The sequence below is a fragment of the Seriola dumerili genome, unplaced genomic scaffold (assembly GCF_002260705.1).
Source record: "Seriola dumerili isolate Sdu_G_001 unplaced genomic scaffold, Sdu_1.0 BDQW01000811.1, whole genome shotgun sequence".
Taxonomy (NCBI): domain Eukaryota; kingdom Metazoa; phylum Chordata; class Actinopteri; order Carangiformes; family Carangidae; genus Seriola; species Seriola dumerili.
The window spans coordinates 382929-410682 of record NW_019175066.1 but is presented as its reverse complement, the minus strand read 5'-3'; the positions used below and the strand labels follow the sequence as shown (position 1 = coordinate 410682).

General features: G+C 45.4%; 3 protein-coding genes across 5 annotated transcripts in view; all 3 read right to left on the bottom strand.

Moving 5' to 3' along the window:
- LOC111237148 (mitogen-activated protein kinase-binding protein 1-like) overlaps positions 1–1150 on the bottom strand; it is a 37929-nt gene extending 36779 nt beyond the window's left edge. For all 3 annotated transcript variants that reach the window (XM_022766125.1, XM_022766127.1, XM_022766126.1), the window contains exon 1: positions 767–1150. In XM_022766125.1, coding sequence (XP_022621846.1) covers positions 767–886 — 120 coding nt within the window. In that variant the 5' untranslated portion in view covers positions 887–1150. The remainder of the gene's footprint in view (positions 1–766) is intronic.
- Positions 1151–2247: 1097 nt separating this feature from the next.
- On the bottom strand, positions 2248–5775 carry LOC111237118 (MAX gene-associated protein-like). The gene is made up of 3 exons (XM_022766095.1): positions 5700–5775; positions 5537–5617; positions 2248–4782 (listed from the first exon to the last, which is right to left on the bottom strand). Exons 1-3 carry the CDS (start codon positions 5737–5739, stop codon positions 3998–4000), a joined length of 906 nt encoding a protein of 301 aa, XP_022621816.1. The 5' UTR covers positions 5740–5775; the 3' UTR covers positions 2248–3997.
- On the bottom strand, positions 5739–27670 carry mga (MGA, MAX dimerization protein). Its single transcript, XM_022766101.1, has 27 exons — positions 27471–27670; positions 23699–24882; positions 22535–22734; positions 20856–21190; positions 18944–19184; positions 17832–17930; positions 16187–16315; positions 15584–15706; positions 14185–15026; positions 13748–14024; positions 13419–13546; positions 12868–12970; positions 12076–12449; positions 11549–11654; positions 11319–11434; positions 10913–11192; positions 10377–10619; positions 9386–10098; positions 8987–9109; positions 8713–8824; positions 8240–8370; positions 8078–8163; positions 7600–7684; positions 7204–7315; positions 6651–7043; positions 5784–5831; positions 5739–5746 (listed from the first exon to the last, which is right to left on the bottom strand). The coding sequence occupies exons 2-27, from the start codon at positions 24778–24780 to the stop codon at positions 5739–5741; spliced, it is 6489 nt and encodes a 2162-aa protein (XP_022621822.1). The 5' UTR covers positions 24781–24882; positions 27471–27670.
- Positions 27671–27754: the final 84 nt, after the last annotated feature.

The window sequence follows — 27754 nt, the reverse complement described above, 5'->3', positions numbered from 1 at the left end:
TCTAAGTAGAACGTGTGTGGTGATCGGACACAGCTGACATTATTCTGTCCTCACCTTCAAGAATAAAGTCCTCACTTAGCTGCGTCCTCGTCCATTCTAAAAATGTCCTCTTTTCTTCGCCATATGTCCTTTATTTTATTGAAGACCTTGATTTAAAAGAGAGTGAGGACAGAGGAAGAGACTGAGGACAGAGGAAGAGAGTGAGGACAGAGGAAGAGACTGAGGACAATGTTAAAGAGTGAGGACAGAGGAAGAGAGTGAGGACAGAGGAAGAGACTGAGGACAGAGGAAGAGAGTGAGGACAGAGGAAGAGAGTGAGGACAATGTTAGAGAGTGAGGACAGTGTTAGAGAGTGAGGACAGTGTTGGAGGACATGTGTGGACAAAGGACAAAGTCAGGAGGTTATTTGACTTTTTTTTTTTTTTAAATCAAGGTCTTCAATAAAATAAGGACATTATGGGAGAAAAGAGGACATTTTTAGAAAGAGAGGACGTCAGTAAAGTGAGGACTTTTATTCTGAAGGTGAGGACAGAATAACGTCCAGCTGTGTCCTGCATCACTACATCATGTTACTGTTATTAAACGATAATAAAAACAATAGTAGGAACGTTGTTCCAGCCGATACGTGACGCTGTTACGGTTAATGGGGCCAATATGAAAACAATAATCACTGATTAAACGTAGTCAATATCAGTGATTTAATGAGCTCATTACACAGAACATAGATAAAATCTGCCGCGTGCATGTGCGCGCGCGTCTACTGCACCTTGTCGCTGAGGTCCTCTTTGTGCCGCGCCGCGCCGCTCCTCCTCCTCAGTTTGATGGACGGGGAGCGCAGCAGGTTCTTGATGCGGCTGCGGATCGTGCCGCTTCCCTCCGCGGTCATCGCGCTGTTAGCTGCCCGGCTAGCTGCCTCTATCAGCGGCTGGAGTCTGTCTCTGTCGCTCTCTCCTCCACCGCTGCCGCTACTGCGGTCATGCCGTCTGCGAGCCGAGCCGTGCCGGGCCGGAGGATTCAGCTAGCCTGGCTCTGGTTCTGGACTGATCCGGGTCACGGGCTCCGGTTCCGCCGCTGCTCCGCATCTTATTTCTCCGCCGCAGCGAAGAACCGAGAGACACAGCGGATTCCACAAGAGCCAGACCGGACTGAGCCTGACGCACCGCCGGCGTCAAGACCGCATGCGGCAACCTCACTGACACTTCCGGCCTGGGTTTTCAAGATAAAACTACCAGGAGTTCGGGCTGACAGCTTTTAAAGAATACTTCAGCTTTTCCATTTTTAATTAAACTCTTCTAATTACAGAGAACGACACGTTAACTGACAGTTTTACAAGCTCAGATGAAGACACAGGTGTGTGATGAAGACACAGGTGTGTTATGAAGACACAGGTGTGTGATGAAAACACAGATGTGAGATGGAGACACAGATGTGAGATGAAGATCTGCTCATTGCTGCTCACAGGTTGAATTTTGGCTGATTGATCTTCTTCCCTCTGTGGAAGGAAACAGGAGTCTCCACCTGCTGCTGTGATTATTATTGTTCTTACCTGTGAAATAACAAACTATTTCCAGGTGTTTCAGGAGTCAAATAAACAGATTTTCTCTGTAAAAAGAAAAATGAGTTATGAAGGTTATGAAGACCACAAACTGGGACCAGGATCTTTATCTCACTCTGGTGGTTTTTTCATGTTTAAAATTCTGAAATTTAGTTTGACCAACTTTATTTTCTAAATTGAATTTAAAGATCTGAATAAAAATAAAATTATAAATGAATCTGAGCAGCCTGTATATAGATTTTGGATTATTGGACACATTTATTTTCTGAATATACTAATCCTGAAAGAAAAGAAAAGAAAAGAAAAGAAAAAACTTCACAACATTTATTTTGAAGAAAATTCAAGACATTGATTCAGACAGATGGTTTTCAGAGTAAATTATTCCAATGCTATAAATTCAGTTGGGATTAAATTTCACACTCTGGTATTCAGTTTCATATATATATATATATATATATATATATATATATATATATATTAAAAGCAACACTCTTCCTGCTTAATATAAAAGTCTACTAGCTGATGTGTTCAGGTGAAGTCCTGTAAAAGAAAGACCTTCCTTAGTTTCAGTGTTTCAGAATAAAACTCTTCAGCTTTTAAGATTAAATAAATATATAGATTAATAATAAATAAAGATTAAATATAAATGTTACTTGTTATTTAGAGAATCAAACCTGGAGTCAGAGTCCATATTCAAACTTTATTTATACTCGTGGTGCAGTACTGTGAGACGTCTGTGTTCAGACAACTTATATTTACATCAGAACGTTTGTCTAATGCGTACAAAAATACAAATGTAAAAAAAACAAACGGCACAACTGTACACAACTGTACAAACATCAACCGGTTCAACACAAAGAAGCAGCTTCATCTGAAAACAGTCGTCTGACACAAAACACCACACTGATGCTTTCACTGTCCTGTGGTGCCGCGTGAACACTGAGCAGGTGAGGGTGAGTCCAGGTGAGTCCAGGTGAGACACCAGCCGCTGTTTCCTGTTGAGACTCTTAGTGTTTTTATTAAAATATGAAGAAACTTGTTTTAATAAATCAGTTTGTTTCTTTGTCCAGTGACTGAATATTTCCTCCTGACATGAGGTTTTTCTGCGTCCTGTTAGAAAACTGAAATGAATCAAATGCGACTACACAAAGTGTTTGGCTTCATCTCACAGCTGCTCCACACAAACAACATGGAGGGAGATTAGAGTTCAGACTTTGAGGAATACATTTCTAGAATAAAGTTTAAGTTTAATTTCACATGCAAACGTCTTGATGTTTCTCCTCTTTGTTTGAGCGTCACTCACTCGACTGGATTAAAATTCACACGTCCAATTTCAGTAACTTGGTTTTTTTTATCAGTTTGATCAAAAATGAAAGAAAAACATTTGAGTGACCTGAATAAAGTTGTTTTGACTCTAAAGTTTTCAAAGCAAATTTATTCAGTGATGGTTTCAAACTTAAATATTTCAATATGTTTTAAATGTATTTACATTTTGCAGTTCGGTTCCGTCCAATCAGAGCAACTTGATTCTTCTTCATTCTGAGTTTCAGGTTTAGTTGTCACCTGCCTCCTGCAGTTTTGCTGAGGACTGTTGGACGATATCTGACATTTACTGATCAAATAACGATCAGTGATCAATAATGAAAATAACCCTGAGCTGCAGTATCATGAAATCACATGATGATGTCACAAGGAAGAAACTGAATCACAACACTACGACTCTTTTCTCCAAATATCTCCACCTCATTCTCAAAGGTGTGTTTTCAGTGTGATGTCTCTCTCACACACACACACACACACACACACAGACTTACAGACTTACACACACACACACATACACACACAGACACACACACACACTTTCAGGAAGCTTCTGTTGAGTCTGCAGAGAAGAGGCTGCTGGGTTTACATTACTGACGTCTACACACACACACACACACACACACACACACACACACACACACACACACACACACACATCTTTGGATATCAGAGAGGCACTACATTACATGAACATGTGTCTGATTTATGATCCTGCTCTGGCAACAATCATGAAACCATGAAACTAAAAAGCAACATCCACAGCAACAGTTACCCGGCAACTGTTACCTGGCAACTGTTGCCCACACAGTGGCTCTGGTTGCGTGTTGCTGCCTTGACAAGTTTAAGTTCAGAAAAACAAAATAAATAAAAGACAAACAAACTAAACAAAATCTCAGATCATCTGTAAACATCAATGAAAGGTTTGACTGGTTGTCAAGGCAACAGCAGGGCTTCTGATTGGCTGTCAGATGTGTGGTGTTTCTGTTTTAGAGGAAATCATTAGACAATTCTCAGGAATTAAACATCTCAAACAGCCAGAGCCAAAAAGAGAGCGTTCTCTGACTGTTGACCAATGAGAGCCTGAACCTGCTGTGACATCATCAGTCAGGCGGTGTGATGTCAGCTGGGCAGGTTTCCTCTCAGCCCCAGAGGAACAAGCCTCGGCATTGGCCTCCAGGCCACGCCTTCCTCCATCCTCACCCCTCCCCCGCTTCTCCCTGCTGCTGCTGCTCCGTCACTGCTGGCGGGTTCTGCCACTTTGACTCCACCCACTTTCATTTGCAGCAGAGGGGGCGGAGCCAGGACACCACCTTTAGTGTTCTCGTTGGCCAGTCCGGTCTGAGGTCCGACATGCGTCGTCTCTGCGTGTCCCTGAAGCCCCGGCTCCTCCGTCTCCATGGTAACAGTGTAGTCAGGGTCAGGGTCTGGCTGCAGGGCCCAGGGGCTGCGGGCGTGGCCCTGTTCATTGGCTCCACCCACTGTGGCATCAGTCTCAGACAAAACCCCCGCTGTTATTGCCGTGGAGACAGTCTGCTGGTTGAGGAAGACGATCTCGTTGAGGAGGGACGTCAGACTCTCGGTCTCACCGTCCCCTCTGGTCCCTGGACCCAGAGGCCCCCCCACGCTGAGCCCAACCCGATGATCAGCGCTCAGACCTGGGCACAGCGAGGACAACGGGGCCGGGGTGGAGGGTGGAGACGACGACGAGGAGGACTCAGGTCTGGTGTCAGTCTGAGATGGAGCCTGGTCCTGGTCCTGGTCCTTGATCTGGTCTGAGGAGAGGTCAGGTCCAGCAGAGACCACCAGGGGAGGAGGAGGGGTGGGTTCACCTGCTGGGACCAGCTGTTGTTGTTGTTGTTTAGTTGCTGGTTGAACCAGGTGCAGCAGGTTGTTCAAGTTTGAGGCTGTAAACAATAGAAACAGTTTAGACGAGTTAATCTTGAACAGTTAGTTATTTAGTTAACGAGAGTGAGTTAGTTATTACAGTTAGTTACTCATTCACTTAGTTATAAGCTGAGTGGTTGGTTAGTTATTCAGTCAGTCAGTGAGCTGGTGAGCGAGTTACTTATTCAATATAGTTAGTTATTCAATCAGTCAATCAGTCAGTCAGTCTGTGTAGTCGGTTAGTTGGTTACTTATTTAGTCAGTAAATTAGTGGGTCAGTTTGTAACTCAGTTATTTAGTCAGTGTAGTTGGTTAGTCTGTTAATTAGTTAGTAATGTAGTAGGTGAGTTAGACAGTGAAGGTGGTGAGTCTATGTCCTAGTAAGTACTTAAGTCAGTCAGTCAGTCAGTCAGTGAGCTAGTTATTGTGTCAGGCAGTTTGTGAGTCAGTCTGTTCGTAAATAAACGACTCAATAAATGAGTGAGTTAGCTAGTTAAAGTAGTTGGTTAGTTATTTTGTCAGAAAGTTAGTTTTGTTAGTTTGTTTGTTAGTTGGTAAGAGTCAGTTGTGAGTTATGCTGTTGAGTCATTTAGTCAACTACTATTCAGTTGGTTAGTTATTGAGTTAGCGAGTTAGGTATTTTGTCATTTTAGGTAATAAGTTAGTTATCTGTAAGGTTAGTTAGTTTAGTTAGTCAGTGAGTGAGTGAATCAGTTAGTTAGTTACCTGTTAAGTTAGTAACGGTGAGGGGGACGGAGCTGCTGTAGATCTTACCGGTTGTGGGGTGGGGCTGTGAGGTGAGATGGATCTGCTGATTGGCCAGACTGGGGATGTTGAGGGTGACTGAGGCCACACCTACAGACAGGAAGAGTCCACATTTTACTTTCAAAATTAAAGCATGTTGAGGCAGAGAGCAGAGTGATTGGTCAGTCAGTACCTGGTGTAGAACCCGTCTGCAGAACCGTTGGTCCCGACATCAGCGGGCTCAGGGTCAGGACCGGTTGTCCTGGCAACGTCGCACCAACCAGAGACAGAGTCGGTACGAGAGACTGAACGGACGTTGCTTCGCCTGTACAGACACACAGGTGTTGATCACAATGACAACAGGATGTCAAAGGTAAAATACCATAAAATAAATAAGATAACGTAAGTAATCGTAAAATGATGTACGATGATGTAAATTACTGTAAAATAACTTAAAATTACGTAAAATGACGAATGCTCACACTACTGACATTAGTAACAGTCAAGTGTCTTAATGTAAGTTCATGATTCTGTTGCTGAGCTGTAACACTGACAAACTAACTCACTTACTAACCAATTAACTAACTCACTGACAAACTAACTCACTTACTGACCAATTAACTAACTCACTGACAAACTAACTCACTTACTGACCAATTAACTAACTCACTGACAAACTAACTCACTGACCAATTAATTCACTTACTGATCAACTAACTAACTCACTTACTTTTAACTCTCTAACCTGTTAATTAGTTAGTGAGATACTTTGTCTGATTATCAATTAGATAACTCACTGACCAACTAACTCAATTACAGACCAACTAACTCACTCACTAACCAACTACCTGACTAAGTCACTTGCTGACCAACTAACTCTCTGACCAAGTAACTCACTTAAACACCAATTAACTAACTTACTGACAAACTAACTCACTCACTAACCAACTAACTCACCCACTAACCAACTAACTAACTCACTCACTTACTGACCAACTAACTAACCTCCTCACTTACTATTAGTTAGTGAGATACTTTGTCTGACAGCGAGACAGTGTATATGTGAGACTTGTGTAAGTAACTGAGTTAAAAATCAGCTGATCAATCAATAATCTATCGATATATCTCCATCTTTGAATCTTACCCTCCACAGTCTTTTTGAGCAGAGACGATGGAGCTGGATTTTTACTGCGGGACAGGATGTTAGGGATCGTCCTCGGCCGGTCCCTCACAACAGGTGCATTCTGGGATACAGCAGGAGAAGCCAGGATGGGCTTGGACACCTGCAGGGTCCTCTGAGACATCTGGACAGGTGTGATGGTGGGTGGGGCGGAAACAAGAGTGGGAGGAGCTTGTGGAGTCTGCTGCTGCGAGTAGGTAGACATGATTATGATGTCGTCATCAGAAGCGTCTCCTGTTGGAGGATCAGAGGCCCCGCCCCCTGCGTTAGCTGCTCGGTGTCTCTCCTGCTCCTCCATCATCTTCTGTTTGGACGACAGGTACTGCAGCTTCCTCAGGACTGTCTGCTCACTTTTACCTGCAGCCACCAACACACCTACAGGTTACAACTACACCTGCAGGTTGCATCTCTGCCGACACGCAGACCTGACCTGAACGTCACTGACATCTGAGCTCACGACACACAGCTCCAGAAAACCTGAAGACATCCCCACCATCGCCATCACCTGGTTCCTCACCTGATCTTTGGGAGATGCGTCTGATGTAGGAGTTTCTCTGCTGGTTCAGAAGGATCTTCACAGACCTCAGTCTTTGCATCTCAGTCTGCAGAGTCTGGATCTGATGACGAGCCTGAAACACAGAACAACTGTTACACCTGGACTCAGCTGCTTCACAATAAAAGCCTTCCAGTGACGACAGACTCTGGCTTTTACTGTGGAAGTGTTGAGTTACAGTCACTTCATTGTTGACTACAGTCAATAATACCTGTAACTGTCACTTCCTGCTGCTCACAGTCAAATACATTCAGACCAGAGAGAAGAAGTCAGTGAACCTCTGTTTTCATTTCTTCAAAATATGATCAGATTTTCATCCGAGCTACAAACACAAATCTGTTCTGTTTCACCTGTTCTCACCTGTTGTAACAGGAAGCTCTTCGAAGAGCTGTTGCTGTTCATGGCTGAACGGAGAGCTCTGAAGGCGGCTGTGACGTTCTGAGCTCTGTTGAGAGATATATAAAAAAAAAAAAGTCACTTCACACTCACCTGTTCATTCTCACAGGTGTGTTTTTCTTAACATGAAGCTCTGTGAGAACCTGCTTTTAAAAAACTGCTCTAGAATCCAGGTTCTACTTAGATCATGAGACTGATCGATCAATACGTCTGCAGCAACAGAAAAAACAAACTGTTTGACTCATAAACACTGTCAAATATATCAGTATCAATACAGCTGCTCTGATCTCATATCAATACCCTGATCAATACTGTGATCAGCTCTTTGTTACTGTTACTCAGAGTTTGTTTTTATTTCTTAATTACAAATATTGGTCTGGTCACTATATGAAGTCAATCATGTCTCCATGGAAACAGATCATGTATTTCAGCCAGTTCTTACTCTGAGTTTTTCATCATCCACTCAGCCACATCCAGCTGACTGTTCTCCACCGTCTCCATGGCAACGTTCCGAGCCTTCCCCTCCTCCTGATGGAAACACAGAGACGTCAGGTAACACGTCACCTTAACACCTGCCGACAGGTGGGACTGAACCGTTTCTCACCACAGTGTCTGTCCTGTCCGCTCTGTCCTCGTCAGACGAGTTTTCCGTCAGCTCGTCCGTCTGGTCCGACAGATCCACCACCACCAGACCGGGTCTGGTCAGAGTCCCGGTCCCGGACTCTCTGCTCTTATCTGAACAAACACACAACACACACGCCGTGTTAGTGACCGCTCTGACGCACCACGGGTCACATCCTGGTCACTGTGTGCTCATCCCACAGCAGAGCGTCTTCATCATCATCATCCTCATCATCATCATCCTGTCTGATGAAGAGTGATAGCCCTGCGTTTATTTATGTCGTCGTCATGTTTTATTTTCCTGAAGCTGTGATCACATGATCGCATGAGAGAACAGACCTTTTCCACCAGGAGAACCTCGGGATCCTTGTCTCTGGTGACTGACCTGGGTCAGACTGTGGGGGGTGTGTCTCTGCTGTGAGTGGGTGGGGTTACAGTATTATAATCAGTTCATACCTGTAGGTGGAACCAGGGTGGAGAGGTACTCCTCCCTCCTCTTCATCAGCCTCCTCTTCTTCTTCTGCAGATCAGACTCAGTGGTCCTCAGCTCCTGGATCAGCTGCACCGCCTGCAGCACAGACACACCTGTTAGTTCCTCCTCACGCTAACTAGCTTGTTAACTAGCTGTTAGCTAGTTAACGGTCTGATGACGGGACTGAAAAGGTCAGGAGGGGGGAGGGGGAGGAGAGGAAGAAGCGTGTGATCAGCTGATCAGTGTAAACAGTCTGACCTTGTTCAGGGTGGAGATCTTGGAGGTCTTGTTGTAGTTCAGTCCCACCTCCCTCCTCAGACCCTGAAACAAATGCAGCATCCTCCCCCGACGCCTCCTCTCCAACACGTTGTGAATGTGTCGCTGTGCGCACACACACACACACACACACACACACACACACACACACACACACACACACACACACACACACACACACACACATCAAATACACTGAGGACGCACACTGATGTGATCAGCTGTGTTCAAACAGGAGGATTCTTAATGAAGTTCAACAGCCTCTGTTTCTCTGGAGCTTTATTGTGGAGGGACATCAGATATCATGACATCATCAGGAAGTGATGTCACACCCCCGTCACCTGTGGTTGAACTCAGGTAGAAACGTTGACATACTCTTACGTGCTTTTTCCTCTCTCCTCCTCCTGTCTTCTCCTCTTCGCTGGACAACTCGTCTTCGAAGTCGGACGAGTTTTCTGTCTCTCCGCTCGACGTCCCGACCAGGTCCACCACCTCTGTCGACCTCGTTTCCGTGGTAACGAGGCCCGCGTCATCATAGTCGTCCACACATATGATGTCCAGGTCCACCAGGTCGCAGGCCGGCTCAGGCTCAGCAGGGGGGTGCGATGGGGGTACAGGTTTGACCTCTGACCCTGGAGAAGGAGGCGGGGGGGGCGGGGTTCTGTGGGTCTCTGTGGGGCTCTGGGAAGGGGGGGCAGTCTGAGGTGAAGCAGGTTTCTGAGGGACCAACATCCCACCAGGACCCACAGGAGCCGCAGACACTGCCACCGTTTTGACCCCGAGCTCCGCCCCCTGACCTGCGGAGGGTTTGAGGGAGATGAGGTCCACTGGGGTGGCGGGGGGGTGGAGTCCAGGCTGGAGGAGGGTGAAGGAGCCAGCTGCCTTCACAACTTTGGAGGGGGGCTGGGAGGGAAGTTTAGGGCAGGTGACGATGATCGGCTCCTTGTTGGAGCCGGAGGGGATGATTTTAAAGGTGCACGTCCCCTTCTGAGACAGGAAGCCAGAGCCGGGGCAGAGGGGGGCGGGGAGGGGGGGCACAGAGAAGGACTTGAGGCCGGACAGGGGGGAGGGGGAGCTTATGGTTCCTGATGGACCTGAGGGGGAGGAGACAGAGAGAGAGTGAGATCATCACTGACAGTTGAGGATGAACAAACAAATGAAGAACTTGATGTTCTAGGTTCTCTGTGTTTCTGTTGGTCGGTGATGTCACCTCAGACCAAACTGACCAATTGATCATTGATAAGATGTTCTTCACACCCACCGTCATGTGGTGTGGAGTTTAAACTCTTATCTCTCAACAGCTCTGTCTGCTCAAAGTCTGAACCACTCCCTGCAGATTGAAGGCTGTCCCTGATTGGTCGCTCAGACTCACCTGTCACAGGTGGTTTTGGGTTGATTGGTCTCATCTGGCTGATGGGAATCAGCTGAATCAGTTTACCGTCTGGTCTGCGGTAATACTGGACACCTGACGCCGTCTGGACCAGCTGCAGAACCATCCTCTGACCGGAGGAGGGGGGGGGGGCCGGGACCTGGATCAGCAGCCGAGAGCCTTCAGGAGCCGCCAAGCCCAGAGGCGGGTTCACAGGTTGAACCACAGACCTGCTCACCTGAGAGTCTGGAACAGAAACAGCAGGGGGTCAAACTGAGGACCAGAACCCAGCAAGGATCACGAGGTGAATCTGAAGGGTCACAACATGATGAGCAGGTGTGTGTCTCACCTGTGAATCAGTTGAGACACACACTGAACATCAACCTTCAGGAAGGAGACTCAGGTGTACCTAATAAACTCACACCTGAGGCTCATACGTCTAAAAACTCAAACCTGCAGGAGTCAGGTCGAGTCTGGATCACATTCACTCACTAACACACAAACACACCTGGACCCGGTGGTTTTGGTCCGAGTCTCACCTGTGGCGGGGGTCGGCAGGGTGACTAGGGTGACTGGTCGGGGGGGTTTAGCGGTGGCGCTGGCAGTGAGGTTAGAGGTCGAGAGGGCGGTCTGAGGGGTCGGTCCTGAACTCTGGGTGTGGGGAGGTTGAGAAGAGGATGAGGAGGATGAAGAAGGACCTTGTGGCTTCCTGTTGGACCCCACCCGGCCGGTCAGATAAGCCGCCAGACGGTTTGCCGGATGGAGCGCCCCCATCTTCCCCAGCTGGATCTTAGCCAGAGGATAGAGCTTCCCGTTGACCTGAGACCAGAACCACAGAGAACGGATCAGGAGGTTTCTAAGTGACAGCTTGTTTAGTTTGTTAATATCTGCTCGTTAGTAAAGACACTGAACTTCTGCAGTCACGACCATATATGGAGTTCTTACCTGGACCAGGTGGTCAGTCCCTCCCGGCTGTTTCCTATTGGCTGAGAGAAATCCGGCGGGGGAGATCCCTGTTAGGAAGGGCAGCGCCATGCTGACCATCTTCTTCTTCTTCATCCTCTTCCTCTCTCTTCTTTTTCTCTCTGCCTTTGTTCTCTTTCTCCATCCACCCCTCCCCCTCCCCCTCCTATTATCCACCTGCAGAGGTGTTGATCCCTCCTCTGGGATGTCACCTTCCTCCACCTGCCGCTGCCAGTCCTCCAGAGGCTCCGCCTCCTCCATCACCTCCTGCTGATGTTCCTGCAGAGGCTCCGCCTCACATGTCACCTGTTTCAGGTTCTAGAGAGAAACACAAGACGTTCAAGACACAGCGTGTTCACATCGTTATCTTTGAAGCCGGGCCGTCAGGGTCTGTTCTGGGTTTGACCTCTGAACTTCTCACATGGTTTCATTTAATATGCAAACTGTTTATTTGTTGTGATACTCAGTAAATAATATTATAGCTGCTGTAGGGAAATATAAAATCAACAATTAATAATCAAACCTCCTACACAATAAAAGATAAAATAGTGATTCAGGCTTTTACTCTGAAGCAGCTGCAGCAGCAAGTGGAGGCCTGTATCTCATCTGACTATGATATAAACAGACAACAACAACGACATCAGCAATTGATTGATTATCGGATATCGGCTGATTGATTTCCCTCCGGTGGGACATGGTTCTCAGCTGTTGTGAGGAAACAGTGTGAATTCTTTCAGACCTGTGGTTGTTGTGGTTTCTTCTTGCTCTGGGTTCCTGGTCCTGCTCTCGGCGGTGCAGCTGGACTCTCCCGCTCCACTCTGGGTCTGGAGATGTGGATTTTGTACTGGATGCAGTGGTCGGCGCCGCTCTGCTCCACCGTCTGGCTGATGGGACTGATGAGGTACTTTCTGATCCAGAAGGGACCGTCCAGCCGGTCCTGAGCCATCGCCTCGCACAGCTTCTTCAGCACGTAGTTTCTGTCTGCGTCGCTCACCCACTTACACTCCGCCAGGATGATGAGACGCTTCGATGGCTTGGGGGTCGGCTCCGCGGGAGGACTGGTAGCACTGGGAGGAATGGGAGGACTGGAGGGAGTCGGTTGAGCTGGTTCACCTGCTGAGGAAAAACACAAAACCTGAGTCTCCGGGTTTCTGTCACATGACTCTGTTTCCTGTTTGATCGTATGATGCTTCATCTGATACAAATGAAGCTCAGCCAATAGGACGAGCAGAGAATCAGCTGATATGTTGCACATCAATGTTTTCAAAGTCAGACCAGTCACAGATAAGAAACATAACAATCTTATTTATTTATTATCATTATTATTGTTTTTTACAACGTGTGGACAGGACTCAAACCAGCAACCCGCTCCACCAGGTCAGTTGATGAGACCTGGACTCGTATGGACTGTCAATATTTGTTGTTTGAAAGTGACGGAGTTCAGACAGAAGACAACAAAGAGACAAAACAACCACAGCACCAGCACAGGGAGGCTGGACGACGGAAGAGAAGGGGGTGTCAGTAAACCTACCTGGAGGGGGACTGGAGGGTCTGGTCTTTGTCTTCAGTGTTGGGTCTTTCTGTCTCAGAGATTTCAGCCGGACAGATTTAGACTTCACATCTTTAGTCGCCTCCTGGAGGAAAAGTATCAGACAGTCAAACATTGTGCATGGTGTGTGTGTGTGTGTGTGTGTGTGTGTGTGTGTGTGTGTGTGTGTGTGTGAGAACTGGATCCAGCTGGTCCTCAATGTGGACGGAGACACAAACACTTCAGATCAACAACACAACGAATCAGCAGCTGTTCTGTATAACCCCGCCCTCACCTTCTGTTTCTGGCTCCTCCTCTTTCCTCTGTAACCTCTGACCCTGGCACAGCTGCTGTTACTCTCTCTGCTCTCCTGGAAACACACACACACACACACACACACACACACACACCTTGGTCAAAGAGTCCAGTGTGTGAGGCTCCACCCGGGTTCAATGTGTCCTCTGTTATTTGGGTGGAGCAGCCCTTTAATGTCTGTTACAGCTTCTACACTTCACAGATCTACGTGACTGAATGACTGTAAATGACAGTCTTACAGTGGCGGGGGGCGGGGTGGCTGCTTCAGGGACGTGGATCGGATCTGGATCTGAGTCTCTGCCGTCCCTCTTCCACAGAATCCGGACCCGCTCGGCAGGCTGGGAAACGCTGTCCGCCTCCTTCAGAACTACAGTCACACAGGACAGGAAGTGACAGGTGACATCGTCATACACACACACGCACGCACAAACACACACACACGTGCACACACGCGCGCACACACAGACTCCTGTAGAGCAGCTTACTGTTAATTTTTTTTTACTGAGCATTTTAAAAACTACACTACCCATGATCCCCCAGACTCCAGTCTCTTTCCACTCCGACTTACCGTAGGCCATCTTCATCCTCCTCCTCCTCCTCCTCTTCCTGGTGGTTCCGTGCTGGGAGGGGCTGGAGTCGGACCCGTCCAGGTTCTTGAGGAGGACCACCTTCTGTTTGAGGCAGCTGCAGCCGAACATGCAGGGGGGGCGGCCGCAGTGACTGATCCTGGAGACGTGGGACAGACTGGAGCAGACGCAGCCCAGCCTGCAGAACTCGTTCAGACAGGGGGGGGCTCGTCTCCGGATCAGCTGGAGGGGAGCAGTGGGGTTCTCGCTGACAAAACCCTGAAGGGGGGGCAAATTATTGATGAGTCATTGACTAATAATGAATCATTGATGAGTCCGAACCAATTAATTACCCTATCATTATCCAATCACTGAAGAATTAATGACGAATCATTGATTAATTATGATCATGTGATAATGTGTGTCAGTGATGTCCTACCATCAGTGTGAAGAGTGATGTCAGAGCGATGGCGGCCCTCTCCTCGGTGATGCTGGTCCTGGGTCGGCCCTCCCACACCACCCCGTCCTCCAGGTCTTTCTGTCTCAGCAGAGCTCGGGTCATCACAGGTCCGCTGTCCTTGTGGGCTTCATCACCCGGATCAGCTCCGGTCCCCAGCTCAGAGTCCGACTCCAGAGGAGCCAGGTCCTCCGAGATGTCCTGCGGGGGCTGCGTGGACCTGGGGGGGCTGAGAGTCTGGGATGAGGTCTTGGGTTTGAGTTTCCTCCTCCTCTTGAAGGTGGGGGTCTGAGGGGAGAGAGTTAAGGGTTCTGTGTGATCCAATTGAACCTTGAGCTGGTTTCTCCTGGACTTATGAGGTTCAGTGATGAGCTTTGATGGGGGGGACACAGCTGGGGTCGGGACTGCAGGCAGTTTAGGGACTAGGTTTGGTTCAGCTGGACCGGGCTCAGGTGTTGAAACTGGACCAGCTGCAGGTTCTGGTCTGAGTCTGGTCTGTTTAGGACCTCTCTGTTTCCTCTCTCCCTTCCTGGAGGCCTTCATCTCTTTGAGGGACAGTTTGGGTCTCTTGGAGGGGGGGACGAATCCAGATATGAGGTCTGAGGTGGGGGAGCTGACGCCATGTTTCTTCAGGACGCTGTCCAGGGTCCGGACGTAGCTGGTGCTCCTGGTGGGGAGCTCGTAGACCACCGGCTCCACCAGAGGCTGAGAGAAGCTGGCGGCTCGCTCGTCGATCAGCTTCCCCTCGTTCTCCAGGTACTCGTCCAACATGTCGCTGCAGAAAGCCGACAGGTTCTTCTTCGGCAGATCTGAACTGGGACCAGCTGCAGGACACCAAACACAACATTGAACACAAACACAATTATTTCTGTTTTCATGTTTCAACTACGTGTCTCGGCTTATTTTGTATTTTCACTGTAACTTGGATCATTTTGGAAAACCGTGTGTTCACATGGTCAAAGGAAGGAGTAAAGACTCTGTTTATAAAATGGCGTACACATGTTTTTTGTGTCTACGCATCATTTATGCATCTGGTCCCAGGTCTGATAACTCCTGACTTAACTTCTGTTCATATCAGTAGTCAAGGTTCACTCACTGTTTCAGCTTCTCTGTGAAAGTTTGAATCATGTTTTCAACGCAACGATTAGTGTTACTAGTTAAAACAGACTGTGTTTGTCCTAAATATGATCTGATCTTCATCTAAGTTACAGATTTTAACTTCTTCTTCCCTCTGTACGAACAGACAACATGAAAACAGGAAAACATGACGCCTCTGGTCACAGCTGAGAAGATCCTGCTGTTAGTCACATTATTCACAAAATATACTGATTAAATTATTAGAGCACAAAGAAGCAGATCATGGTCCACATCACGTGGTTACCTTCAGGTCTGGCTGAGGAGGGAGTGGGCGGAGCCTCTGATGGACTGAATTTCTCTCTCCAGCCTTTAATCTGAGTCACATCTGTGGTTTTTCCAGTTCTGGACACAAACGCTGCAGAAGCACCTGAAAACAGCAGAGAGGAGACGAGTCAGAGCTGATGGAGGTTAAAAAATACAACAGAATAAAAAAGATCTGCAACTGTCACTCAATTAGTCAATTAGTCAATCAACAGAAAACATTTTAATAACCCATTCATTCTGTTTCTTTTTGATCTGACATCACATTAAACTGTGTACTTGGGGTTTTGTTCTCCTGCTGATTCACAGACCAGCTGATCAACTGATTAATCAATAAGATGAATGATCACTGTCAGCTGCAGCAGTAAAACGTTGTCATGGAAACTAATAATAAAAACTAAACTAAACCCGTGACTTAGAACATTTACTGACACATGGATGACCCAGTTTTGAGTCTGGTCCAGTTACAGTATTAAATTATATTAAATATTATTATATTTAAAAATCTCAATATTGAAGTTGCCAATCAGAGGCAGGATCTGCAGCTTCATGCAAACCTGACTCAGGTCAGTGTGAAGGTACGAACCCTGAGACGGCGGCAGCTCCTGGGTCAGCGGCTCCAGAGAGACTCCGGGAGGGGGGATGGGCAGACGGACTCCCAGGTACTGCAGGTCAATGGCCAGAGTGGAATCCAGCAGGTTCATCTTCAGACCCACTGAGTTTAAAAGGACGATAACACGGAGCAGCTGTCACTTTGTGCGTTTCTCTAAGGCCCGCCTCCTCCCACAGTAATAATAGGGACTTTAAGCAGTGACGGTTGAAGGAACGGCTACGGCGTGATGCGAGGGCGTCGATTCTATGTCGCCCCTTCCTACTTCCTACTTTGTTTATATTCAATTACACCATTAGTAGTTTTATGGATTAAGAGAATATTTCTTAAAGACATGTGATAATTTGACAGATTTTTTACAGTTTATTCATAGACATGTCAGACAGACTGTTGTTAACCTCCATCCTTCCTCTCCAACCCCACTGTGCTGTGTATTGATGAAACCATGACGCTGTCCGTGGTGCTGAAGTGACAGATTTATTCAAACTCCTCATCTGATGTTAAATCGTCTCTAAAGCAAATATCAAGAGCTCTCAGGTCATTCTAAGAGACGTGTTGTAGCAGCGTTCAGAGAGACCTCTGTTCCCTGAAGAAGTGAAGTAAGCTGCTGTTAAGAGTTAAATCTTGCTTAGCGATCTTTGATTTCCATTACTATGGCAACACATTGGAATGTATATGGGCGCCGTAGCCGGCGCTTCAACTGTTGCTACTTGAAGTCCCTGTTCGGAGCCACAGAGACCTCCTGTTTCCTCCTGTCATCACATCCTCACACTGGATCTCTGAGGTTTTATTTCTGCTGCGGTTTATCAGCTCAGACTGAAATTTGACTTTGGTGTGAAAATGGAGGGAGTCAAATATGTTTCTGCTGATCTGATGGAAATATCCTGACACCAACACACTGGCCTGTTTATGAACCAGTACAACCACAGAAACAATTAACCCATCACATAATCTGTGGTATTGTTGCTGTTCTGTTTTCAAGCCCACTGATCAGCTGTGATCAGCTCCTGTCTGCAGTGTATCATGATGCTCAGACGATTATCACTGGATCACTGTGATACTGAAGGAAACTTAAAAACAGGAGGATTCTCAATGAAGTTCTGCAGTCTGTGTTTTACTTAATAACTTATTTATTTATACTTACTATATATATATATATATATATTACTAACTGCAATTCTGACACTTTCAAAAAAAGTGCAATTTTAAACTCATATTCTTACATATTTCTATTTTTTTAATTTATATATCACAATATAAAGGACATTTTTATGTATATTTCATATTTATATTTTATCTTAAAAATCTACTTCCTATTCTCTATTCTTTGCTGATGAAGCAACTGTACTTTAACCTAATGTCCCCCTGGAGGTCAATAAAGGATTCTGATTTTCTCTGGAGCTTTATTCTGGAGGGACATCAGAGATAATCACATCCTCAGGAAGTGAAGTCACACTGAATCAGATCAACATGTGGTTCAAGTCTGATTCAGAACTCTGAGGAGGACCATGTTTGACATCATTAATTCCTCACAGTGTCTTTGCCCCCCCCCCCAAGCTCTGCTGCGCCTCCCTGAGGAACTTTAGATGTTATTTTCGAACATTAGCAAGCTGATACGAACCTTCCTGCAGCACAGGGTGAATGACCTGTTTGTGTTTCATCAGCTTCAGGTCTCTGAGGAGAGTCTTTTCACAGACTGAGATCCTCTGCTCCTGACTCTCTGCTGGACATCAACACAGTTTCATTAAACTCACACTCACGTCTCATTTGCTGTAAATAAACATATCTGAGCTTGTTGCAACGTCCAAGATGTGGTAAGCCTAGCTTGGCAAAATGAATAAAGGGGTAAACTGATAGCAAGCATAGACAGATAGCATAATCAATGTTACAGGTAGTTGATGTTATGCCAGCTACAAACAGTTATAATTTGTGTAATGGTAGCTGTCTGTAGCAATAATAGCCAGGACTTTAGCCTGGTTCCTGTCACCTAAGCATTAGGAAATGTTCATTTCTAGGTCCTGTTTGCTACTCATTTTTGTTAACCTGCAAGTTAGTTTTTCGTTAGCTCAGAGTTAGCTTCAAGTTTAAGGTAGTTTAAAGTTAGTCTCTAGGTCACGTGTTTTTTAAGTGAGTTAGCATTTAGTTTCTTGTAGCTTGTAGTTGTTGCTTGTAGTTCCTGTAAGGGTTAGCTTCTAGGTTCTGTTAGAGTTAGCTACTTCAAAGTAGCTTAAAGACAGCTTCTGGTTCCTTTTAGCTTTGAGTTAGCTTTTAGGCTCCATCGTCTGAGAATAACTTTCTAGTTCCTGTTAACTTAAAGTTAACTTATAGTCTTGGTTAGCTCAGAGTTAGCTAGTAGTTCCCGTTATCTCAAAGTTAGCATGTAGTTCCTGCTAACTCATAGTTAGCCTGTAGTCCCTGTTAGCTCATAGCTAGCCTGTAGATCCTGTTAGCTCAGAGTTAGCCTGTAATCCCTTTCAGGATCAGATTTAGTCACTTGTTAATATAAACATGGTTTAAGTCAAATAAACCACCTAAAATTGTTGGTTGACAGATTTGTTTTTCTCTGTTGACAGAGCTAGGCTAGCAGTTTCCCCCCGCCTCCAAACTTTATGCTGAGCTAGGCTAACCATGTCCCTGACCTCTCTGTACTGAACACACTTGAATTGAACTCACATCCTTCATCTAACAAATAAACATGATCTGGCTGTAATAACAAGATAAACGTGATGTCACCGTTCTCAGGTGTCGTCTGAGGTTGTATCAGGTGACCTTCAGGTGGTGTCTGAGTCATCAGATGCCCTTCAGGTGGTGTCTGGGTTTGTGTCAGGTGACCTTCAGATGGCGTCTGAGGTCGTGTCACATGACCTTCAGGTGTTGTCGTCGTCTGAGGTTGCGTCACATGACCTTCAGGTGTCGTCTGAGGTTGTGTGTTCGTTTCTTCAGAGGAGTCTGCAATGTGAAGTTTGAGGGCCTCCTGAAATATGAGGTTTGGTTTTTAATTGCCTGTATACAAGTTATATTAAAGTCAGACACGATGTTATCAACAGTCGGCAGTCCTTCTACAGCCCCCTACAGGAGAGTGAAGTACAGGAGCTAACTGGAGTCAGGAGTTAACAGACCTGGAGTCAGTCAGTGAAACCAGATCAGCTGATGTGAACCAGGCCTCACAAAGATCTCAGAGACTGAGGCTACGTCCACATTACTACATTTTCATTTTAAAACAGTGTTTTCTAACGAAATTGATATCTGTCCAGATGAGCGTTTTAGCTCCATATCAGAAACGATCTCCGTCCATACTACCACACACATACATGAGCAATCACGTACACTGAGCATATGCGAGCCGGTGTCAACAGGAAGCAGATTGTTGATCAGTTGCATAAAATACAATGAGCAAGGAACAGTAAAGATAGCTGCAGTGTTGAAATGCAGAATTTACCTAAACAAGAGCTGCTAGAAAAAACAAGGTCAGTAACACTTGTATTTCATTATCATCTTGTATTCACCGGTGGTGAAGCTGATAAGGCCCAATTAGGAGCGACCATGGGTGTCTGTGTCGTCCATCCAGACTGCAACACAACTCCAGAGTTGTCAAAATAAAACATGTCCAGCGAGGTTTGCAAAAGTCTCCGTTTTCAGTGCTTGAAAACTCCGGAGTCGTGTGGACGGGAGGCATTTAATGTAGTAGTGTGGACGTAGCCTGAGGATGAAGGAGACTTGTTGAAGGGTCACTAAGTCATCTCAAAGAGTTCAGATCTTCATCAGTCCACAGTCACATGCACTGTCTAAAGATGGAGATGATTCAGTGAAGTAGACGCCCAACTGAGATGACTCCAACAGCTCAACACAGTAACAAAGAAGCTCAACAGCTGTTTAGCTTTAGGTTTTCTGACAGTAATGATGAGATCCTCCTCCTCAACCTGCTTCACACTGTTGAAATACTTAGCAGAAGTCTTAATATTTTCAACCATTTGGTATAAGTCCCACAATCTCTAGTATGTAGTATCAGTATCACACCACCACATCCATTTATCCTGACATGGTCTAAGACACACCACTATTACTGCATCATTACATTTGAATCATTGGACACATCAGCAGATAAAGCACAATTTAATAATAACGCAGAAAATAAACTGATCTTGATTCAAGAGTCAAGAGCCAATATCTTCAGCTGAAAACAACTTGGAAATGTACTCTTAATATTGTCTTTATTAATTATCTGACAGCTGTTTATTGAGCTATTGCTAACTTTCTACATCAAAAACTTCTCTCCGCCCACTGTGAAAGCTAGAAAACCACAGATGAAGAGAAGGTACTACCTGACAAGAAAAAAAGTCAAGGCACAGGAGCCTGGATGTGACAAGTCAGTACTAGCCATAAAATGTTCAGTATCAACTGTGGTATATTAACCAGTGGTGTTCTTTTTTACATGCTTAGTCCACCCGTCATGACATACTCCCTGCTAACTCTGGTGAGATTGTTTACTTGGAACAACTGTCACATTACAGTGGTGTGTTTTGGACTTGAGCTACATGGTTTCCGTTCCAGATTCAAGTTCCCTTTATTTAAAAATACAGAAAACATCCTGGGAAACATATTGTGCTATGGACAAATCTTTGAGACATAACAACTTAAGCTTTACCTTTGACGTGAATGAGATAAATAACTGCTCCTCCACTTCCTCCAGGTTAGGCTGCATGCTTGTATAGGTGGACTCATCAACTTTCAGATCCTTATTCATCTGGGCAAGCTTTCGCCGCCGGGACTTCTTCTTGCGCTTGCAGGGTTTGTTAGCTGGGACTGGCTGCACTTGCTGAGAAGGCTCCTGTGCATTTGCCTCTACTGTAGTAGGAGGTGAGCAGGTAACAGCCACTGCCTCAGTGTTTGAAAACTCCACCCCCATCGCGAGGTCATCATCGGTGGAGAAAAAGTGCACGAGGTCTGCAATTGAAGGCGTGGGTGATAATCCGTCTCCATCTAATGACGAAAAGGTTGGAGACAGTGGCAACTGGAGAGCAAGGGGGGACAGTTCTGCTGGGAAGGGCAGCGACTGTTCGTTCTCTTGAAGTGATGGTGGACTGCGGGGAGGAGTGGATACGGACATGTCAAGAGTCTGTGGTTCAGCATGGGAGGGAGTCGGGGAAGGCAACAGAGGCGACGCAATAGACACTAAAGGAAGCGTCTGTGATGTGGTCTGAAATGTTGTGAATGAATCGTCTATGTACGGCTCAGGTGGAGGTAACACTGTATGCCATTTGAATACAGATGCAGCAGAGTGTTCACTTGGCGGTAACTCTTCGGGAGGTACTGCTTTTGGAGTCAGTTCAGAAGTACTGCAGTCGAGTTGTAAAGTTAACGAGGTGGGCAGGGGAGGTAAAGGTTCTGGAGAGCATGTTGGTGACAAAGGCTCAAAACCAAAAGAACAACACTCTGGGTCAGGAAGCAAACTATTTGTGGTGGGGGGGTCAGAAGGTAGTGTGGAAGACTCAGTGATGGTTGGTGTTTGTGGTGAGTTCAGGGCAGGTAACACTGTGTCAAGGGCTGGTGACAAAATGGGAGATGAAGACGAGGTAGCAAGAGTTGAGGAAATGGTAGATGTAGATGTCCCAAAAGTACAAAATGGCTGATCTGAGTTGGGTAACACTAAAGTACCATCTGGTACTGCCAGGTCTGAGCCTGGGCTTTCTGCAACTGAAATGGGGACCATGCACTCATCATTTCTTGGTCCCTTTGGCTCTGGAGTAAGAACAGCACCTGGACATGACGGACCAGAAGGCTGAAGGGCCGTTTCAACTGCTTGTCCAGTGACATTAAACCCCATTTTACCTGGATGAACCTCTGCAACCGTATGTCCAGAGGTCTGATTGTCTGATTTTGTGAAATCATCGGTAAGATACTTCGAGGGACCAGCTGCATTACTGGCATGATCAGAAGGCAGACATGCAGAGGCTGCAGCAGAACTCTGTGATCCAGACAGAGGTTCAGAAGGGAGTGCTGGGGGAGGAGAGTCCGGCTTGCTTTTGGCCTTTTTAGATTTTGTTGAATGTTGCTTCAAAAAAAGTGCAAGGGCAGGCAGAGGTAGGGGCGCTGGACGTTTATGCTGCTTTACACTCATCTCTGATGGAGCTTCAGATTTAGGTTGGTGATCTGAGTCCACAGAGGAATTCTGGGACACCACTGGAGCAGCAACAACCTTACTGACCTCAGAATAATCTGTCCTAACATTGTCCTTGAAATCCAGTGAATTCAAAACGCCCTTGTCACCCTTAATTTTCCTCCTTGTTAAGGGAGTTTCACTCTTCTTTTCCGGTGATGTTTCACTATGTGTTTTTCCAGATACATTGTCTTTCTTGCAAACGTCTCTGCTGTTTTTCAAAGCTGTGGTTTTAGTGTTTGTTAGCTCAGTTCTATGAGTGGTGCTGTTATCGATGCCCAGCTCCTCCAGGTTACAGCGGTGTAGTGAAACGTGAGCCTCCCGAATAAGTTCAGAAAATAACTTCTGAGCTGGACGTGAACTGCTGCTGAAGGAATTCAAGAAATAAAAACATCACATTAGTGACGTCGGTATTATTAAACATGTCACTTATGATATACTGTACAACTGAACCATGACATTTGAATAACAACATACAACAAATAAGTGTCATAATTGGCTGGTGCTGCAAATTTATACGCACATTAGCCAATCACAGCCAAGCTTCACGCATCTCGCTAATATTTGTTGTTACAACTTATGTACCATCCCCCATTCACACATAAGGTCTTCAACACTGCAGGCACAACAGCCTGCCATTCATCATTAACAGAACCTCTGGAAATATCTTAACGCGTCCTCTAACAATTCATTCAAGCATGACCTGGAGAAGTTGAGAAAGGTTCAACTTCATGCCAATGATCTCTGATGTGCAGGAGCGACAACCCAGAATGGAACATGAGGCAGAGCTATTAGCAGCAGTTGAGTTGTTATCTCCAACTCAACTATGAAGTGACTGCAAAAGCCAATTGTTGCAGTAGATGAGAAACATCATTTGGCAAATGAGCTTCTTTGTTCTGCCCCATTAATATGTCAACAGGAGAAAATAACAGTCCAATCATAGCGTAATATGTAAACTATATGCCCATTACTAAACCTGCAAGCATACGCATGTGTGTAAAGGGGAAAGGCAAAGATACCCATTCTAGTGCAAAATCTTAGAGATAACTGGTGAGACACTAATCCAAACCCATGTGAAACCAACATAGGTGTAGAAGGTTTAAGATGTCGCCACATTTGGTGAAGGGTAAAGGAAGCACAAGACATGCAGTAACTACCAAAACACCATCAGGTTGTAAGGTGCATTGCCATGAAACAATATTTTAATATATTCTGGAACATGCAGATGGACATTTAGAAGAATCTGATATTCATCCTTGTACTCTCTTGCAAACCTTGGTACAAAAAATTTGAAGAGCACGTCATCTTCTCTATCAAAGTGGAACTCTTACCACAAACTTTCATCTGGAACCTTGGCAGGCGACTGATCTTTGTTTGTAGTGGAATTTTTCTGGAGGTCACTTGACACTGAAGGTTTTGAGTCTGCTGCTTTTGAGCTTCTAGGTTTATGATTTGCGAGCAAAGACTTCAAGCTCTTCTTCACAGGATGTTGCTCGTTGGTCATTGTGCCTCCATCTTTGTGTGAGTCTTTACCAGAGTTAAGTTTCAACTTCATGCCCCATGAAGTGGAAACATCCTCCTTCAGTCCTTTAGCAAATGGGTTGTAGTCGACCTTGAGCTGAGCAAACTGTGAGTTCTGGTAAGCAGTTACTGCGATAAACTCAGTCTGGGGGAAAGTGAATGTGACGACACTAGGACCATTTAGCTTTATGTCTTTAGCAGCTTTGTCAGTTTGGACTACATGCAGTCGTGGCAGGTAGCGGTGCATTGGATGCAGGATGGTGTTCCCCTCTTGGTCTGAGATGTTGTTTGTGAGCTTCAGCTTATAAAAGGACACTGGATTCTGCATCCAGTGTTGACCAGTTGATGGGGACTCTGGATGAGCGAATGGTTGTCTCTTAACATGACACTCTGCTTTCCCAGCGACTTGCCAGTTCTTGCCGGTCCACTTGTAATGACTGTTGTCTAAAGGTTGAATGTCCATAATCAAAGAGTACTTCCTAGATGGCTGCAAGCCAGAGATGCGAAAGCGGCAGTAGGGGAACATCCTGCTGCCTTGTTTAGTCAGAATCATCTCCGTTTTGCATCTGAAGAACTCGTTCCACATGCTGTTGTTGTCCAGTGTCACTCTGATGCCTTTGCAGCTGCTATCAGGTGATAGGTTGTCTGAATGAGGGTTTGAACTTGTTGGATGTTTCAAAGCAGGAAGTCCACCAGAAGTCCTGATGGCTTCCTTTGATGGGCACATATTGGGTTTACCCACCATGTCTACTTCTTCATTGGTTACACAGGTGCTTTGTTCCATCCCGCCTTCACTTGCCTTCCCTGGTTTAGGAACAACAAAGCATGCAGGTGGATGTTCGGCTGCAGGTGTTGCTGCAGGGGTGGTTGCCCCTTCGTGATGGAACACCATGCCTTTCCGCTTTTTCTTAGAAGACATGAACAGGTCCCAGGCATCTAAAGGACTGGAGGATCCCACTTTTTCTACATCTGTACAATGGTTCAAGACAGCATTCTGAAAAACAAAAGTGATAAACCTTCGTCAACTATTTGTCATTGTGCAAGCTGTGATGTTAGCTTTAGTTCCAGAAACACGTTATGCTGAGGTTGGATAGCCATCAACTCACTGCCACTCCCATTTATAACTGTGGGCTTCAATTCCCAGATAATGTCCTTATACAAGCTACATGGTGCAGAGTGCTAGATGTAGGACGACTGAAGTCTCCGGCCAAAGTAAGCGAAGACTTGATTGACTGAAATTCTGCAGGTTATAAACCTGTTCAGACATGGAACCTGGAAAATTGCTGGCTTCATTTTGTTGATGTAGTTTTTGGAATTTAAACATCTCTCTGTGACGTGAATTCATTTAAATTATTCATTCAATCAAAGTCATTTAATAATGTCAATTTGCTTACATGTTTTAAATGTAAAGCTTTGCAAGTTATGGTCTGATTATTATTGTGGGGTTTTTAGGGCTGTTTTGTTTTTCTTTTATCTCAGACTATAGAATAACTTAAATAAATGAAAGCACATTTTTACAGACTGATGTGTTGAGAGAAGGATTTCCTCAACAACGTAAAACTGGCAACGTTTTAAATAAATTGTTAAATGACATCAGTGCTTTTGAGAAGGCAGAACAAGAAGCGCATTTTATGTCCATCTCTGGTGATGTCATTAAATCTCATGTGCAGAATCAGATCAATACTGCATACGTCCTGACACCTGTATCTTCTTCCTCTGAGAGCCACAGAGCTCCACTGTTTCCACAAACACATCAGAGTCTCACTGTTGCACTGGGTGACATGTTCCTTCATTAACATGAACACATACACTGTACCACTATCCCGCTGCCCCGAAATACTCACTAAAGCAGCCAATGTGGATTAATCCGCCACTGAAAATAGTCCCCAAAGAATGCACTGTTTTCTCCTGTTTGTTTGATGAAAACGAGTGTCCAGCTGTTTTCTTAAAAAAATATATTAGGCATTTTATAGATGAGTTGAAGTGTAGAGCCTGAGACATGGGCGAAAGTGTTGAGAGATGAACTAACACATTGTTGGTTTGGATCTGCACATTGGATTTGTTGACGATTAAGGCTATGTCCACACTACTACGTTTTCGTTTTAAAACACATCTCTTTTGCTACATTTTCACCTACGAAAACAGAGGCTTTTGGAAACACCGCTCGATGCCTTTTGGTTTGAAAACTCAGGTGTTGCATTGCAGTCTGGACTGAGACCTTTAGAATCGATGACATACACACCCACGGTTGCTCCTGATTGGGTCTAATCTGCCTCGAGTACCAGTGGTGAATACAACACAGATTATTGAAATACAAGTGTTATTGACCTTGTCGTCTTTGGTAGCAGCTGTTGTTCAGTTAAATTCTGCATTTTAACACAATTGCAATTGTCATTGCTGTTCCTCGTTTATAGTATTTTATGCAACTAATCAACCGCAGAGATGACAATCTGCTTCCTGTTTAAATGCCCAGTGCACATGAATGCTCAGGTATGCATGAGCTTCCAGGTGTGATAGTGTAGACCGAGATTGTTTCTGATACGGACAAATACTCATCTGAACAGAGATTGTTTTTGTTTGAAAACGGTGTTTTAAAACTAAAACATAGTTGTGTGGACATAGTCTAAAAAGACATAACAGCAAACTTACTGTTTGAAATACACAGCAAAATCCATTAGACTCAGCAGAGAAAACAAAAACCTTAAGCTAACAAACTTGCATTTGCTACCTGCCCATAGCTATATTCTTGTGATTTGACACTCGCCATTTTGTCTCCATTTTAAAGACCAACCAGCAGGGAGTAAGTTCCCAAAGGTGACGACCTGATTATTGTCACAGTTGCCAAACCATCCAGTGGGAGTGTGTTAGCATAACACCACATTCTGCTTAGCATACCGCCACATTCATGACATGCACAATACAACCAAAGCGACACAAAACAACCACAAAACACATAGGACAAACCACATAAGATGCTAAACAGACACACAAGTTGCATTGTTTTAACTCTCTCTCAGTGTGGGGGTCCTGGACAGGATGGCTGGGGGCCTCTTATTTGTCTATGCCCAGGAGCCCATTGTTTCATGATCTGTCCATGCATGAACCCAAATAAGCTCAAACCAACACTTTGAGTCTTTGTGCCGTTGAGTGCAGGCAAGAAAAATGTCATTTAACACCTTATCTGGCATGTGTGAGGGAACTGAATTCAATGGTTTTTAAACACTAGTCAAACCTGCAGACGCTCTGTAATATTTATTTATTTAATATGTCTCTGTAACACGCATTAACTGATCTGCAAACTGCCTTCTATCAGCGGCGTGTAAACTTAACCTGATGAAAAATCTAATTAGTTTGACGAACTTAAGGCAAATATTGATCTAATGACGATCAATAACCACGTCTGACCAGTTTCAGCTCGACGTGTTTGAGCATTACATCCAATAAGATTCTTAAAGAGAGTGGAGCCTAGCTAGCAGCAGCAGGCCTGAGGCTGAGCCCGTTAATGGCTTCCCAGTAAACACTACACCCCCGGTCGGTCTGTCCCGTCCACACCATGTGCTCTGATAACAGCACATGTTTTACCTTCTGCTGCGCGAACACACCGAGTGTTACGACGGTGAACGTGTAATCCGAACGTTACCGTGTGTTTTTCCGTCGTACAAGCCTCCTCACCGACATCATGGATGTGTTCTAACTGAGGAGGGAAAAACAGCACGCGGTGTCCTTCAGTGTCACGTCATCGTCCGTCTTCGTCTTCTTTGGTACTGCGCAGTCTCGGTCGCCATCTTGCTGCTGCCACCTATTTTAAAAGTTGTACCAGAGCTTGAGCACCGACACCGGACGGATTTGCTGTCCGTTATCTGCGG

Excerpts from the sequence above, each read along its gene's own strand:
- LOC111237118 (XM_022766095.1), bottom strand. The coding sequence starts at position 5,739 with ATGTCGGGACCAACGGTTCTGCAGACGGGTTCTACACCAG. Across the intron at positions 5,618-5,699 it reads GCAGACGGGTTCTACACCAG|GTGTGGCCTCAGTCACCCTC; the intron begins GTACTGACTGAC and ends TCCTGTCTGTAG. Across the intron at positions 4,783-5,536 it reads ACAGCCCCACCCCACAACCG|CCTCAAACTTGAACAACCTG; the intron begins GTAAGATCTACA and ends TATTGTTTACAG.
- mga (XM_022766101.1), bottom strand. The coding sequence starts at position 24,780 with ATGGTGTTCCATCACGAAGGGGCAACCACCCCTGCAGCAACACCTGCA. Across the intron at positions 8,371-8,712 it reads CACCCTGGTTCCACCTACAG|ATAAGAGCAGAGAGTCCGGG; the intron begins GTATGAACTGAT and ends GTGTTTGTTCAG. Across the intron at positions 8,164-8,239 it reads CGGACAGGACAGACACTGTG|GAGGAGGGGAAGGCTCGGAA; the intron begins GTGAGAAACGGT and ends TGTTTCCATCAG.